Source organism: Plodia interpunctella, chromosome 6, assembly GCF_027563975.2.
Source record: "Plodia interpunctella isolate USDA-ARS_2022_Savannah chromosome 6, ilPloInte3.2, whole genome shotgun sequence".
In the NCBI taxonomy this organism is placed as follows: domain Eukaryota; kingdom Metazoa; phylum Arthropoda; class Insecta; order Lepidoptera; family Pyralidae; genus Plodia; species Plodia interpunctella.
In genome coordinates, this window is record NC_071299.1 from 6,853,423 (window position 1) to 6,870,774 (window position 17,352).

The following is a 17,352-nucleotide window of genomic DNA, read 5'->3' on the forward strand; positions in this document are numbered from 1 at the left end:
TGTTGGGTATTACGTGCTTGCAGGTGATTGCGCCGCTGTGGATTCGATCCGGTGTCTATTTTCAATTGCGGAAACAATTTTATGTTGTATGACATATTGTATTGTATATGGTAAAACAGGATACATAATAGACACTGTAATACCAGAATCGGATGGGTATCGCAAAAATTAATTCGATATCCTAATAATACGTAAATTGTTGCATCATTTTATTCTCGCTGTTACTTGCGGGTTTGCGCGCGGCGAAAGGCATTAACAAATATCAAATTGTATCATTATCCGTCCAGCTTATCTCTAAGATTTTAAAACACTTGCGTCATTAGGCTGTACTCTTCTGAATATTTACACATGAACATAAATGTGTGAAAATGAGAAAGTATCATCAAATTAATACACGGTCCTTCCGTATTAAGGGTCAGTTTACGAGCCGATAAACCAGCCGACTATTGGCTAGTGGATGAGACATATTGATAGCGTAATAACATTGCATTAGGGTACAGTGGTAGGCAATAAGCAGCTCTCGTTAAGATGCAACCAAACACTACTTATTTCTGTAGACAATACGTTGTTTCATCAAATATGTGCGTTATAGTTGTAGCCTGTACTGTATACTGATATGCTATACATTATTATTGTAATTATTATCTATGTGTAATAGAAACAAAAAACATTAATATTTCACAAGGTGCTCAACCTGTATTGTGCACCTCGTTACCAAGAATCATGTGATAAAAAAAATAAACTATGTTTTTTTTATCACATGATTTTTGTGAAGACGGTAACAATATCTAGAATGTCTGTATAAATCAAAATTTAAGTTTATTTTTAAGATCAAAATATTAGTTTAATTAAAAAACACTAGCTGCTCTCGGAGGTCTACTACCACAAAAAAATAGGTGTAAGAATTATCTATGACTACTATGACTACTAGTATAATTACGACTACTATGACTACCTATTTGACTACTTTATTTATATTAATTATGACTACTATGACTACCTATGACTACTAGTATAATTCTTATAAATTTACTCATTGATAATAGTTTATAACGCAACAAAGATAGCTGAGTTAGAACTACAGCCCAGTCAAGCGAACCCTAGGTGTCACAGCCAAGAGGGAGAATGCAACTTGCGTTGTCTGTTTTGATAATTGGTCCACGATCTAACCTCGTAACTCCGTGCTTCTGCTAACGAGCTTACAATGTCAACAGACTATTTTTATTACTCTCATGTTTCCTACTGTAGATAGAAATCATGGCTTGCTTTCGGAAAATATTTATATTTCATATTTATATTTATTTTCATAGTTAAAGCTTTATATATTATTTATTTACCGTTCTAGATTGATCAATTCAACTATTGAATAAAAAATCATATAATTTTACTATTTCGTCGTACCGTACCATTTTCGGGAGTCTTATAAAATATTGTTATGTTGATATTGTTGCATACGAGTAAAATTAATTAACCCCAGAATTTAGAAACAGTTAAAAACTCTATATCATCTGAAATCATTTATAATAAAATGTACATATTCATATTCATTTATTCATCATATTTTGTACATACGTTCGACTCTATATCTGAGAAGCGGCGCTTCGTTGGGAGTCGCGTGTGTACACGGGGGTTCGACCGGCCGAAGATTTTCCTCGGGCTGGAATTAAAACGTCCCGCGAGATAAGTGGCGCAGGAGCAAGAGGTACAAAGCGAAGTGAAGCCGGTTAGTGCTCCAGCCACAAAGGGCACAGTCGGATGGCAGAAGCGCTGAAATCCCTCGATCCTCCTCTATGATCCTTGACATAAATCTCTAACCTCGCCATCAAATCTTTTTAGAGAGCGGCTTATGGGGCCAGACCGGAATGGTCTAAATACATGTACAATTTTGATATACTTATTTATATCATATAATATATACACACAACTCTTATGAACAGTTAAACACTAGCTAAACAGTATGCTTAATACTATACCAATTTAGTATGCAATAAATTTATGATATGACATTTGTATTGGCAGATAGCTTTACTGTGATTGTAGAAGTTTCCTTTCCACATTATTATTACTGTCGTTGTAAATTCCCCAGTAAACAATTACAGAGGACGGTATCCCATATCATTTCGAATAAACTCTGTTTTTTTGTATCACCAACACATAGGGCAAACAAAACAAATGTTGTAATAGCGACGCGCCACAAGCTGTTGAAATAATAATGAGACTCTTTCTGTTTTTGGACCGTGCGTTTTGTTCTAAACCGCCAAAGCGTGATTCTTCCGCAACTGATTTTAATATGTAGTTTTTTTACGCATACACTATGAGTTTGTTTTAACTAAAAGAAAGGGCATTATTTAAGACATACAGCTTGATACTAGAAATAAGTTTCAGAACAGTCGAAGTGTTAACGATAATTTAATAATGCATTTAAACAAAGTTGATTTGGGTCCATGAGGCTTCATGTTTGTCGTTAATCAAGATTCGCTCCATCAGTAAGTTATGACTTATGATTGATAACAACACATTCCATCCAAGCCTGCGGTACCTCATCCATAACCGGCCGTTGTCACTGACTACAAATTAACACACTTACACAAGGTGGGTCTTTATATTATACTGTGAGGGGAAGATTCCCTTGTGAAGAAAAGGTGAATATACATTTGATGGATATAATAAGAGACGGAGGACACCTTCTGGTAATGGAGGAGTTGTGAAAGGAGAAAATAATGGGATGTTGTAAGGATCAAGAAGAAGCATGAAATTATGCAGGATCGTAGCATGACCTTTACTCTAATAAAAACAAACTATATATAAACAGATTTTATATTATCTAACAAACGAAATATTTGCATTGTAACAATTTTTTAAACAGCGAGGTCGTGGAACGTGCTGCGCGGTCGCGGAGGTTCAATAAAGCGAAATCCGAGATAGCGTTTATGGACTCAAGGTGCGCGCTTTGTTTACATTTTAAAATTGCACTTTGCACCGCGACGTCTAAACCGTCTTTGATTCGACCCAACTCCGGCGGCATATTCAAACAATGTAACCGTCTAAAATGTCTTTGCTGTGCTCCTGAGCTATCCGTAATATATCGGCGTCTCGTCGCCCGAATGCGTGAGCCACGCATATCCTTTCAACCTTTCCCTTTAAAACCCGCAATATTAAAAATATCAAAGACAAAATATCCGCGCTATCGATAACAATATTCAAATTTATCAAAATATCATACTTTGAAAACCCATCCATTATACTAAACAAATATTTGAAACAATAGCTGAAGTTCGGGAAATCCTCTTTGGGCCGCTGTGTGGAAATTTGCCTTTGATACAGCAGATTGGAATACATTGCATTTGCACAATAAGCGAAGTTCAAACTTCATAGAAATTTCAGAGTGGGCAGCAACAACAGCGTAGCGCGGAGTCTCCAAGTACGGGCCAAGACCCGTTAAAATTGCACGTGCCATCGCCCTCCCCTGTTTGGATTCCCAGTGTGTCAACACCGCTTGAGCTGCACACTGCATCACATAGTTACGTGTCAAACATTGTTTAGCGATTGTTTTGATAGTGTTCTGCGGCTAGTTTGCTTACAATCACGGGCCGGTTTTCAATCAGCCCGTGCGAAGTTTTACTTGCCACTTTTCTGCATAATTCACTAAGAAATTTCAAATATGTAAACGCGTACGTTTACTACAACCCGAGTATGTAAAACAATGCTATTATGTTTCGCGAACAATAATATTGTTAGACAATACCGATTCAGGCTCTCCCTCCAACAAAAGTCGCCATTATTCATTACGTCACAATGTACATTTAATGCCCATTTAATTGCAAGTCACCGCGTAAGTAAACCGAAATTCTCTGTATAAGTGAAATAAGTGAGCTTTTTAACGGTCGTCACTTGATTCTCGCCACTACCCGTCGCCTACAATTAGGGTAACCCCATATTAATTACATTGTCTAATAGAGCGAACGAGGTTTGTTCGGTGACTCGGCGCCGCCGAATGTGTACACACCCTAATTGTAATTTACCGGTTAAAGGTCCATTCGCCGTTTGCCAATGTCCTAACCAACTTATATTATACTTAAATAAAAATCAAACAAATAAATATGAAAAAATAATATATCAGATCATTTTAATCTGTACAGAAAATATCTTAATGAAACTGGGTCGTATAATTTCTATAAAAACTGAAGCTCATTTAAGTGATTCCATTTGAATATTGACTTTCAATTTGTTTGGTGCATCCAAAAAGCCAATTGATTGAAGAGAGCAATTTTTAAAATGTCGGTGTTTTCATTAACAAAAGTGGTAAAAAGCTCTTAGCGGCGTTTGTATTCGATGCAGCGTATGTGCGGTGGATAAGTGAGCCAACATTTATCAGCTCAATACAAAATCGTTTAACGGTAAGTTAGACCGCGCTTAACTGCGGCGATTTATATATTTTCAACATCTGGAGAGAATAAAAGCAGTAGCTGAACATTTGGAAACATTTTTAAATGTTTTGTGTAACACTCAGGTTAATAACAATGTTGGGCAACTTTTGACGATTTGTTAATCGATTAAATAAGAATATTTTGAGCTTGAGATGAGAAAATAATAAATATTTTAAAATTTTATACATTTTACAAGGTGGTCGTGAAAAGTATGTCGTTACCATTGCGGCAGTGGTGGCAGTGGTGTCATATACACCACTGCCACCACTGCCGCAATGGTATTGCATTCCAAATTGCATTCCGAATTGCATTCCATTGCGGTTGTAATCCTTGCAACAGGAGCACTATGGGATGTGCTTTTATAAATATTAAACGGCGTGGGACCCCAACAAAAACGTTTATCTGGTCTCTGTGGAAAAACCGTCAGAATTAGCAACGGGGGTGGATTAAGGCGGGCCGCACTTAATCCTTCACTAAGAAGGCTTTGCTTAAACGAGTTCTAACGAGCTAAAGATAAAACAATTACCGAGAACCTGATTAAGAGATACGGAGGACACTTGTTACGTCTTACGTCCGCGGATACAACTCAGTCCCGGCGCTGCCATTACTGTAAACAATATTTACAAGTAATATTCCTAATATTCCTAAAATAAGTTATATTATCTTGCCAATGGTGAACTTTTAGATGGAGGTTAGTTACTTAAATATGATACGAGTACAACTCCGGATAATGAATGCTGACGGACACTACACACTGAATTGAGTGGCTAGCAGCACTTTTAAAAAACCTTCTAAAATCGTTGCTTTTTTCTACTTTCAGTTGATTTTATATTTTTATCATCACTAATAAAAAATAATTAAACAGATACTGTTACTTCAATTTCCTCATGAGGTCAATAAGTTTCCAAAAGACTCTATTTCCGGTCATCGCGACGCTCCCCTCCATTACGCAGTAAAAGATCGCAATATCAAATCGGGCGTGACGTTTGTCGTTTTATCACCTTGTCACTCCTCCTAATATTTTTTTTACCTCAATTACGACTCCCTCCACTGGTGCAAATAACCGTTCCGCAAGATTAAAATAAAATTCTCACGATTATTGGCGCCAAAGAAGACTGTTATAAAAATGAGGATAGGAGGATTCCGGTTGGTCGCGAAATATTGGTACTAAACGTGTCAAACCGTCTCATCACTCCTAAAAGTTTTGCAAGACTTTTAATAGGACTTCGAGTACGAAGTACGGAGGTACGGAGGTACGGAGTGATGACTATGGAAAATTTCATTATATTTGATTGTATTTGATTTTGTATGATTATGTGTTGTTTAAGAAAATAAAATAGCAATACATAATAATAAACTGTAATAACTTTTAAAACTTTCTGTTTTTTACGTCCCGATATTGTACTATTCTACTTTCTTATCTTTTATGTATTAATTTCAATGATGTACTTATTTTTAGTAAGGACAATAAAGTTATACAAGAAGGATCTGAGAGGCCGTCTATTTGTAAGCTTCGTCTTCTACAGGCCTTCCCATTTTCTTGTTCTTCTTGGCGTGACGATGCTATTCTTCTCCGTAGCTGGCTTTTCTGGATCGTCTTTGGGTCAATATCAAATTTATTTGCTTAACATGGTCTTATACATTTTGTATAAAAATAAAATGTTTCTCTTGATTCAAACTCACACACTAATTAACGAAAAGTTATTAATCGTGATTGCGGCTGTTGCTTGATTTTGTTTAGTTTAGTTACACAATCTATTAATGTCAACCATGTTGTCTCACAGCAAACAGGTTACTCCCTAGCACGGATATCGACATTCGTCTCAATCGTCTTGAGAAATAAAATAGGTACAATACGAATTTACTTAGGTACCCCAATTAGCACAAAAGATTTCATTTCAACATGGCATTATATTTTGTAGATTAAAATAAGTCTTCCTGAAGAAACGACCGATTTAAATTTAAAAGTGCCTCCGAAAAAGCTTATAAAAAGTAAAGAAATTAATCTGCAATTCAAAATCCTTCTTTGCCCTCTTACATTTTTCTTTCCTTTCTTCAGCGAGACCACGACAAACGCTAAGCGGGGAAGATATCCTCATAGATTCAATTGCGATAAAACGCTGAGAATAAGATCGATATCGTTACACAGTTTTCTATTTGTTTATGATATGGCATGGATCCAAAACGATAACTGAATTAACATGGAAAAAATAACGGTCTCATTTGTCCTAAATGTGCTTAACAATTTATATATGCGTGAGGAGAAAACATTAGAATTGTAAATTAATTACTTGTTAGGATCTCGAGCGCTCCTTGCATTGGCGAGCATTCGGCATTCTTCGGCAAAATCGAATTCTAGCCGCGAGGGTCTACAAAACTAATTACGTAGGTATCGAACCGATCTTCTTCCACGTTTTCTTACGTGCCTTTCGCATTTCCATATAAGTTGAGCTCTAAACGAGCCAATCTATTCACGTCTACACATCAGGGGGTCACATTTGCATATAGAACAGAAATTTATTAAATCTACAGCCAATATCCAACGTTCCGACATCGAACTTTTGCGCCTTGGATGCGTCTCTGATATTTTTATTGGATTGTAAAAGTGCTATTTGCTTTACAATAACCACTAATAGGTACTCAGTCCGCAATCTCTAGAAAACTCGTGGATTTTTCTTTGTTAAGAGAGTGTTGTCAATTATATTAATATTTCTCAATTACACTAAAAGCTAAACATCACCCGTATAATTTTATAGAACGCATTAAAAATCCAAAATATTTTCGGTTCTCAGCTAATGGTTGCCGTCGTAAGATGTCATAATTCATTTGACAGATGACGGTTACAAACGAACTCCAATTTAGATCCTGAGAATCAAATAATTCGACCCTTTTAATTTTTATTTCTTTCAAAAGTTTCCCTTTCCATAATATTGTACGACGCCGTATTCTTTATCATTGTCTTACCTAAAAATATAACGTCTTAGCTTTTATGTTCTGTGTAAAGGAATATTAAGCATTGTTTCTATAAGCCTTCGCGGATTCTTAGAAAATACTTTACAAACACAGCAAAACACTGTTGTTAATTAGTTGAATTAATAATTTCGATTTAGATGGTCGGCCGCGGGCTGCGGAAGTTGACGGCCGACGAAACGAACATTCCAATATTGAACCCTTTGAAATTTCGCTCAAGAATAAGATATTAATCACCGGTCGCTGCTTCTGTTCGTTTTTGTTTTGTCGATGCAAAGAGACATCAAAAGGCACGCTGCATAAAAGCATTGGATAATTAATTCAATTAGTGTCTGTCAACAAAATAATCTAGATAAAATCGAAATGTTTAGATTATTTAATTATAGCATCTACTCTACTCTTCTTATCGTAATAAGTGAGTATTTTGCATAAGTACTTATTACTATTTGGAATTCCCGTCGCTGAAATGTTTAACACATTGATTATTAAAATATAGTATGATGTTGGCAAGTTAACAGCATAAAGTTTGCAGAATGGGTTGAGTGCTGTTGCATTTTAATTAATTCTCTTTTCTATCGCGATACGGCGTTATCAGCCTCCCGCAGGCGACGCGCACAAACAAATAGCTGTGTACGGGACCTAACTATTCTGACACGACCATTACGCTTGTTTTTTCTGGAAATTTTCGTTTATTTAAATTCATATATACTTAGAACAAACATAACAACAAAATTACGAAATCAGCAGTGAAAATCTTGAGTTACCATGTCGAATGCACATGTCCAATATTCTATGAGAGTTTCCTGTAAATGAGTATATGAGAAACCAATCGCTAAATTGAAGCCCATGTATACAATATTTTTTTAAATCAATGGCATAGAGAAGCACAACTAACACACCTTCTTTGTCACCAGGCTTTGGATGGACAGAACATCTACAACGGCTGCTGCACACTGCGCATCGACTACTCAAAGATGACCTGTCTTAACGTGAAATATAACAACGACAAGTCCCGGGACTACACGAACCCGACCCTGCCTTCGGGCGACAGCGACGCGCACCAGCTGTTGACCAGTGAGTTGTTGCCACTGCGGGCACGCCTCGCGCTGGCCCTCGCTTCCAGGATGAGTTAGTCCAACACTACTCCGAGCACCTGGACGCTTCGAACACCGCTCTCCGTCTCGCTCACTGTATTTTGGGGCTTGTTACAGGATTTGTAGTAAATGCACTCGTACACTCTAAGACATCATTACGCATGTATCGTCTATAGAAGTTTGAAACAAGACGTTGAAGCGATGAATGCATTGAAAAAAATATATAAAGAATACATCGAGTGCAAGCCATACACTTTCTATTTCAAGCCCCTGTAGATGAACACGCCATGTATCCGAAGCATCTTGGAGACTCCGACTGTTCTCTCGCTTGCACATTTTAAATGATATTTCAATATTTGACCTTACCTGTCTTTTAAGTTTCTCATAAATGCAGAATTATTTTTATAAACACATCAATAAAATTCGGCTTTTAATAAGCTGAAATTTCAACTTTCTTATCCCTATCTCATCCTGGTTATGTTTTTTTTCTGCGCGCGTATTAATTTATTTTAAAACAAATAGTCCTCCGCACAAACTCGCACATTTTCGAAATATAGGTACAATTTCCTCTTCCACGGTAGCCCTTTTCTTGTTTATTATTCATAATTCAATGTTAAATATTCCCGCAGTGACTAATAACTTCTCATAAATCCACATTGCACCGTAGAGGATTGTAATGTGTGTGGATCATTCCACACACACAGTGTTTGATATCCTTGTTTGTTCAATATAACGGCATATTTTTTCAAATTAGACTATAAGTTATGAAGGAGGAAATTGAGCGAAGAAGATTGGCTACATAATAAATAACTGTTACGTATCACAAAATAATCAAGCCAGCGAGCGTAAGGAAATGTGGAAAAGCAAAAACTTCGTGACTGCTGATATGACATTTGTGCCATTTTACGTCCTAGTTTTTTATATTTGTAATGAACAAATTGTTAAATTTTTCATTAAGTCCATAGATAAACTGCATGTAGGTTTGAAACTTACATTTTACCATAGGCGGAGGAGTTCTGGCGCCGCAGTTCCTAGGCCTGGGCTCCGGCTTGGCCTCCCCGTACGGCGTTGGCGTTGGTGGCGTAGGACTGCCAGCCTTTGGGGCACTCACGCTCACCCCCGCCTCCCCAGCACTCCGCGCTCTCGCAGCTCCCCCGCTGCCACTGGCCACCGTACTCCTCGTCTCCAATCTCAACGAAGAGGTTGGTATCCACATACGTTGATCACAAAACAATTTCCTATTTTTTGTTACCAGTTACTATTTCATTATTTTACGTTATGTACCCCACACCCCATTTTCTCAAATCATTATTATACATGTCAAGGTTAAATTAAGATTGACGTCACTTACATGCAAATGTAATTTTCTATTTTTCTAAGATAAAATTCTCGTACAGTTAGAATACAAATTGTAAGAGTTTATGAAGTAACACAATATTGCAATTAAATTCGACATAGTAGATATTTTCCAGTTTATTGGCAAATGTATTAATTAAGCTAACACAGTAGCCGGTAACGACCCTCTCCCGTGCCGTCTGGGCTCACGTTGACGAACTAATGCATTCACTAATAAAAGTGGCGTTACAGGCTATTACACTTATATATTCTTAAACTCCTTAAAATACGTTGCTAATTATTTATAGATATGATGTCAGATATCTTTTACGACTATTTATAATACTGTCTCTTTCTCTTTCCTATTGTTTTAGATGGTCACGCCTGACGCTCTCTTTACCCTTTTCGGTACGTGTGCACATACATTCCGTATTTTATATTAAAACATTAATATTACTCCTGAGCCCTGTCGCCTGGAAGACAAATTGTCACCTAACATTCTCGACTTCTGTTCTGGTAACCGCATCCGTTGTGTCGAAGCTTCGCTTGATAACACTATCGAATCTAAATGCTTTATTAACTTGACAATTTGTGTTTCAGACACCCTAGCCTAGCCTAGTTGTAGCTAAGATAATCTATTTGTCTACCCAGTGTTGTCTTTGTTTCGTTGTTATTTTATTTACAACCTGTATAAGCAGATATACATTGTATTATTTTTGTTTGTTGAATGTTATTTTATTTACAAAGTGTGGAACATACACCGATATTTTTACAACAAAATGTAATGAATATGGATGAATACATGACACAGAATGACCACAAACCATCGCTACTTTTCTAGTAATCTGCTTGATAGAGCCGACCGCAGGCGGCTTCGCTGGAAGCGCCGCTACAATCGAAAGCTTAACGTGACCAATTTAGAGCTTTGTTTTGTTTCCTTCTTTTATTATTTCCCGTCTGTCTTGTTACACGACATTATTATATATTACAAATTTTAATAAACTATTATGTGTATATGTCACATTTGCATTATAACGTAGTCGATTTAGTTTCGTTTTCTTTTAAGGTGTTTTTTTTTCTTAGACAACATTGTGAGGCCTCTCAACTGTGTTATTAAATTTATAAATTCAAACTTTAAATATTCACATCCAATTTGTTAGCAAAAATTGCAAACACATTTGGGACAGCCAGCCGTAAAAGGGTTACATTTACAGCGCAAAACGACATTGGATTTGGATTTATTTATCAATGATCGAATCGCGTAAAATTTCATTGGATGCTCGGAACGTGTATTCAAAAACGAAGCACGCGAATAACAAGCAATGTTCAGTGAAACGGTAGTCAATCTCGATTCAATGTCCATCGTACCCGCTCGGGTGCTCTATGTATAAAACAAATGAACGCATACGTTGTTCAGTTTATAAGACCTTTTTGTGTTTAGGCGTGTATGGCGATGTGCAGCGAGTGAAGATCCTCTACAACAAGAAGGATTCTGCGCTCATTCAGATGGCGGAGCCTCACCAAGCCCATCTAGGTGTGTAATCTCGACCTAATGTTGCCTTATTAAGATTTAGATTGCATTCACCGATGTTTCTTTAATTAATTTATAGAGGTTGTTTTAAAAAGCAATGCCGTGTTTCCTTTGACTTTTTTATAAAAGTAAATCAATATGTGAAAGCGTGTGTTACTAACCAAATGTTTCGAATCAATGTTGCATGCCACGTTTTGGCGGTCCGTGCGAAGCTGAATTTCGCAAAGACTCCAAAAATCATTTAGACAGGCACTAAATATTTTTTGAACTTATGAACAAATAGTAACACGTTATTTATGTACTGCTCACAGTGAAGCTCTTATTCCTGAACTTAATATCCGTTCTGTGATGGTAACACAATCGTATTCGCTTTGTCGTCTACGAAAACTAAGCGACTATTAGCACTTACTTGATAAGGAAATTCCAAACATCACTGTTGTTTTTCAAACTCAAGAATGAATTCGTGTTTTAATGATATATATAGCAAAAATTGTCAATTTTCTAGTATATTTGGTTACTGTCTATCGTTGTGTGCAGCGGGTAATTTCGGAACTATTCAACCGATTTCCCAAATTACTTCAACAGTAGAATTCCTGAGTGGCATAGGGTACTTTTATCGCGCATTTATTCCCATTTTGGAACGCAGTTGCAGTGCAATAATGTGTCGTTTCTAAATTAACAAAGAATTATGATCAACTAAATCGTTAGTAGCAATGTATTTTTTGCTAAATAATATTTTTTTAAATTTGTAATAGCGATGACCCACATGGACAAGCTGCGCGTGTTCGGCAAGGCGATGCGAGTGATGCTGAGCAAGCACCAGACCGTGCAGTTGCCCAAGGAGGGGCAGCCCGACGCTGGACTCACCAGGTAACATTTAACGCTGAATCCATAGAAACAAAATAAAAATGCTTTATAAAATGGAAACTCTGGGCTCCGGTGTTTTATGACTGCGAGAAGAACTGGAACAGCGCTGAGATTTGAAAGAAAGATATCTTTTTTTAATCCTTGTCAGATAATTTGACTGCTGAAAACATACGCTGTGTGTTTTTTGTTCTTAGGAAAATATATGTGTTGCAAATTGACAACTGGCTCTAAGTTAAATATATTCACGTTCCGCCAATTGATTAAAGTTAAGTACAAAACTAAATCACTTATATTTTTTATTTCCAGGGACTACTCGCAGAGCCCACTACACAGATTCAAGAAGCCTGGCAGCAAAAATTATCAGAACATCTACCCGCCCAGCGCGACGCTTCATCTCTCGAACATTCCGTGAGTTACCGCCCAATCCAGGCCGCCAAACATTGCGTTCCCGAGCGCACTGATAGTCGCCATTACGTTCACGAATGCACGCTGGACTCTTATGGTTGTATTTTGTTTCAGAGCGACGGTCTCAGAAGACGATATCAAGGACGCGTTTACCAAACGGGGATTCACCATCAAAGCGTTCAAGTTCTTCCCGTAAGTAAAGTTTTTCAGCAACTTTTTAAAGATATTCCAAAATATTATTTCTCAGAAGCGTGGCGTAAGGTCGTGAGATCTTTCAGTAATTTGCAAGCCAACATTACGTCGGTTCCGGATAGGAAGTATTTGCATATATTTTTTGATATATTTTTAATACAATTTCAGGAAGGACCGCAAAATGGCGCTGGTGCAGCTGCCGTCTATCGACGACGCAGTGGCGGCTCTCATCAAGATGCACAACTACCAGCTCTCAGAGTCTAACCACCTCAGAGTGTCCTTCTCCAAGTCCAGCATCTAAACGGACCGACCACAGTCTTCGGAATATCACACTATATTGCCAGTCTGCCCATTTCGAGACTCTGCCGCAACACGTGCCTCTCAACTCGACTTTACTCTTAAATATTATTTTTAATACGGGGCACTCGTACACCCTTCGGCCGAGTCCGTATCGGCTGGCAACAACGTACCTCTCACAATCGAGAATTTCACTCGACTGAAAAGTAAATTATAATCTGTATTACGCTTACTCGGATCACTAGAAATTAAGTGCTACTCTATTTTCTTAATAAATACGTACGTTTTACTGTTACTGTACATCCTAATCTAAGGTATCGTCGTCATGGAGGCAGCTAAGGCTTCACGTTATATTTTTACACTCGACTAAACGTACCTATACTATACTTACAACAGAGAGGGTTTTTTGTATGTGTGATATTCATTCCATTCATTATAATAATTTATTTTTTAAAACTCCAGTGATTTCACTGTATTATGATTTCTTATCAAATTCTGATCACTATAATATACTTATTGCAATTAGATTGCGCTAGATTTATTTACATTTGTCAACTTTTATGTTCTGATTGCAATGTAAAACATTGCCTCTGTTTACAGTCGTATGGGTTGTGTGAAATACCACCATACGTTTAAATTCAATATTATCAGATTGTTAAAAATATTTCTTTTCACATATAATTTGCAGTTATAAGTCTAAAATTATATTTTATAAATATATTTTATTCTCTATTTTAATATGCACAATTTACTATTATTGCATTTCTTTAATGAGTATGATAATTATATAGTTTTGTACGCATACACATTTTTCTTATTTTATGATTACTGGAATGTTACGGTTAGAAATGTGTATGTGTGTGCAATATTAGTTTTAGTGATAATTTGTAATAATATATTTTAGACGTCTTCTACGGCCGGCCCACGGCGCCTTCTACGATGCTTCCAAACTTGTTTCGTTGTTTAGAAGAATATCTCTGTTTTCGTTTCTTCAATTAGTTAGTGTAATCACAACTCTTATTACTAAGCATCTAGATTTATATATCACTGTTTAATCGTTACGTTCTGTGACATAATAGTGACATGATGCATTTATTTTGATGTTAATTTATATTAATGGTAGCTACAACATTTTATAAATGCTCGTGCATACAGTTCACTAAGCAGTTAATTTATAGAATAATTATTTATTTTGTCTTGTGTCGAAGCTCCTCGCCAATCCGCGCGGTGTGGACATCATCGCGATGACGTATTTTTTAGAATAATTTTCAGTATATTGTACTAAGATGTGTCCACACTGTCGCGTCAAGTCGCGGCATCAAAGTATTAGCGAGATCTGATCTGCTCTGACAACAGCAGCGTTTACACTAGGTCACAATAACTACATTGAAACAGTATTTTAGTTAAATATATCTCCACTCCCAGCTTCATTTTGTATATAGACACCCTCCGACTTCGATTACTAAAGCTTTTCACGTTTCTTGGACTTTGCTGAGTTTCCAATTGGTTTTCACACATCTTTGCCTTCTTAAATTAATTAAAATGCGTCTAGTCCAATGCGAAAGAGATTAAGTTTGTGGATAAGTGAATTTACGTTATGAAGAAATTGTAATTCGTCTCAATTCGTCTGAACTCTGGTAGGAAAGCTTTTGTATAAAAAAATGATATTTATTAAAAATTTGGTAATGGGTAATCTATACCCAAGTATAACCTATCTAACCATTAGGACCAGTTTTAAGTGTTCAGTTACACGTCCAGTTTATGTGATTAGGCAAAGAATGCGTGAAACAGATACCTGAATTATGACGAGTTAAGATAACAAACGCCATTCGCCAGATGTCGCCAATGCATGCACATCAATTAATAATCTGGAATGGCAACTTATACAATATAAGTCACAAATGTTAAGTCAAAAGCATTACATATCTTGACAATGCCACTGTTGGTAATTGATTTAGGTTAGATGGAAGGCGAATTGTGTTATACAGAGTGGTTTACATGTCGGTAGGACGTTTGAACGCATAATGTGGCACAAACTTCACGGCAGTTGTCCACAACACAGCGAACGGCCAAGACGGCAGGCTCAGGATTTTCGTTTGTCAGTTATTCCAACATATCCCCTTAACAGGATACTGATAGTCGAAAATGTTATTTCTTTTTAATTATTAATTATAGCAATTTGAATTCATTATAAAATCACATATTTACACTATTTTAAATGTATATTATACATGCATCACGTAAATAAATAAAAATAGAGCTTAGTAAGTTGATAAAACTGAAAAATTAGATTGTCATTACGATGTTAGTTAAGATAAAAATTATCATACAAATTGTATTAATCAGTACCTACATACGATAAGGACATAAAGTAGATATTTGGTTTAGATAATGTTAGGTGACCAGGGTGTGGTGATATTTTGCACGTTTTTGAAAATGTTTTTCTAATAGGGTGCAGGTTTCTGTGCCTGGGTTTTGAAATAATGTGAATGTGGTATGCGACTGGTGGAGGTCTGTTAAGGAGAAATCGGCGGTATCGCATTTGTAATTTTAAAATATTATTATGTATTTAATTAATTAAAAAACAAAATCACAAAAAAGGAGATTACATATCCATTGTATTCAGCATAGAACGCTACACACATCCCGTTTCGTTTCCAGAACGACGTTATGCTCTTGTATAGAACTCCGCTCGATCAGTTGCTTCTGCTCAATCTAGACCTTAGTAAATGTGTGTAGCGTTTTCAGGCCTAATCGTTTTTCAGTAACATTGGTATTGACTAATAGATAATTATAGGGATTTATGTGTTTAGAGAAGTATTTTAAATATTTAGATAATAATGATAATATTATTAAAAAATAATAAATAGATCAGTGTTTAGGACGAGATGCCAAATTTAAAGTCAATACACATTATTTTAGGTAAAAGGTAATTGAGGTAATCTTAACATTTATTGAAAAGTTGATGAAAATGTTACAGTTAAATTATATTTGAGAGTTTTATTAAGCGCAATATATGCAATTTTATTCATTGTAAGTGAACATTGTTTCAATTTGTTAGTTAAAGTTATGCGTTGAGAAAAAGATGTGGAAGTTGTTTTGAATGTCTTCATATCAGTGTTTGTGAGATGCGATCGCTGCGCTCGCGCCGAGCTGTCCACACCGGCCGCGCCGCGCCGCGCGGCTCACTCGACATATCTGTGCAGAGAGCATATCCTGTATATGCTTATTTTATTGCGCTTTATAATATATATCTCTTATATTAAGCTGTACTTGATATTTAATATTTCATAGCGAAGTGAATAAAGGCCAACATATCAGTAAATAAACTTCGGCTAAGGCGCATGTAGCATAAATTTTATTCCTGAAACCCAATTTTAATGCCCGACTTCTGTTATCATTTTGGCCACTGCTATTTCATTATTGTTTGAGATGTCATTTCTATTTTCTTATTTTAATGTTAAGTCTTTTGTGTGGTTAATTTCATTCTTATTTTTAATTTCATAATTAAACTATTATTATCATTGATAACTTTTTGTTCTTTATTTTCTCCTTTTCCATTCTACCTCCATCCCTTTGTTTTCTAACAAGCTTGATACCAATTGTCTAAAGTACGACAGCGGTGCGTAGGTACCTAAAATGTATATTACTTATATTTATTTATGCAGTCCATACCTGTTTATTTTTGTAATTAGTTACCAACCTTTTATATCCAAATTTTAATTTTAATGATTCACCTCAAAATCTATATTTTAATTAAATCCAAAAGTTGTGAAAAATTCGAAAAGATTAAAACTATGTATTTGTAAATAAAACTTATAAATTTTAAAGGGGATCAATATAATGAAAAAATGATGTACGTTAGTACACAATTGGTATTCTAGACATATTCGTACTTTTAGAACTCACTGTCTTAATGAGGATATCTACACTTTACTATCGTTTACAAAAATGTCTTTGCGCTTCGGACTGCTGTAAAGGTCTTCTGTTGGTTTCAAGGCTGATCATGCAAGAATTTAGGGAAATTGTTGTTTAGTTGAATTGTAAAGGGAGTAAGGGACTTAAATATTGCCAATGATATATTTTATATAATATCAAGTGGAATATATTTCGCACAGGGTATAATGTGAATAAATATTGTCGCATCTTCGACGTTTGAGAGTCGGGATGGAGTTTGATGTCCGTGCCACGTCCCTTATTCCTGCTGCGTGGAGAACTGATACATTCCGGTCGT

At 36.1% G+C, this 17,352-nt stretch overlaps 1 protein-coding gene across 16 annotated transcripts in view; it reads left to right on the top strand.

Annotated features, from left to right (window-relative positions):
• heph (hephaestus) overlaps positions 1 to 16,649 on the top strand; it is a 359,023-nt gene extending 342,374 nt beyond the window's left edge. For 14 of the 16 annotated variants that reach the window (XM_053746143.2, XM_053746137.2, XM_064436007.1 and 11 more), the window contains 8 exons: positions 8,312 to 8,525; positions 9,497 to 9,693; positions 10,201 to 10,234; positions 11,268 to 11,360; positions 12,113 to 12,227; positions 12,531 to 12,632; positions 12,744 to 12,821; positions 12,990 to 16,649. In XM_053746143.2, coding sequence (XP_053602118.1) covers positions 8,312 to 8,525; positions 9,497 to 9,693; positions 10,201 to 10,234; positions 11,268 to 11,360; positions 12,113 to 12,227; positions 12,531 to 12,632; positions 12,744 to 12,821; positions 12,990 to 13,122 — 966 coding nt within the window. In that variant the 3' untranslated portion in view covers positions 13,123 to 16,649. The remainder of the gene's footprint in view (positions 1 to 8,311; positions 8,526 to 9,496; positions 9,694 to 10,200; positions 10,235 to 11,267; positions 11,361 to 12,112; positions 12,228 to 12,530; positions 12,633 to 12,743; positions 12,822 to 12,989) is intronic. The other 2 variants (XM_053746133.1, XM_053746147.1) reach the window with 1 other exon arrangement.
• The last annotated feature ends 703 nt before the right edge of the window (positions 16,650 to 17,352 follow it).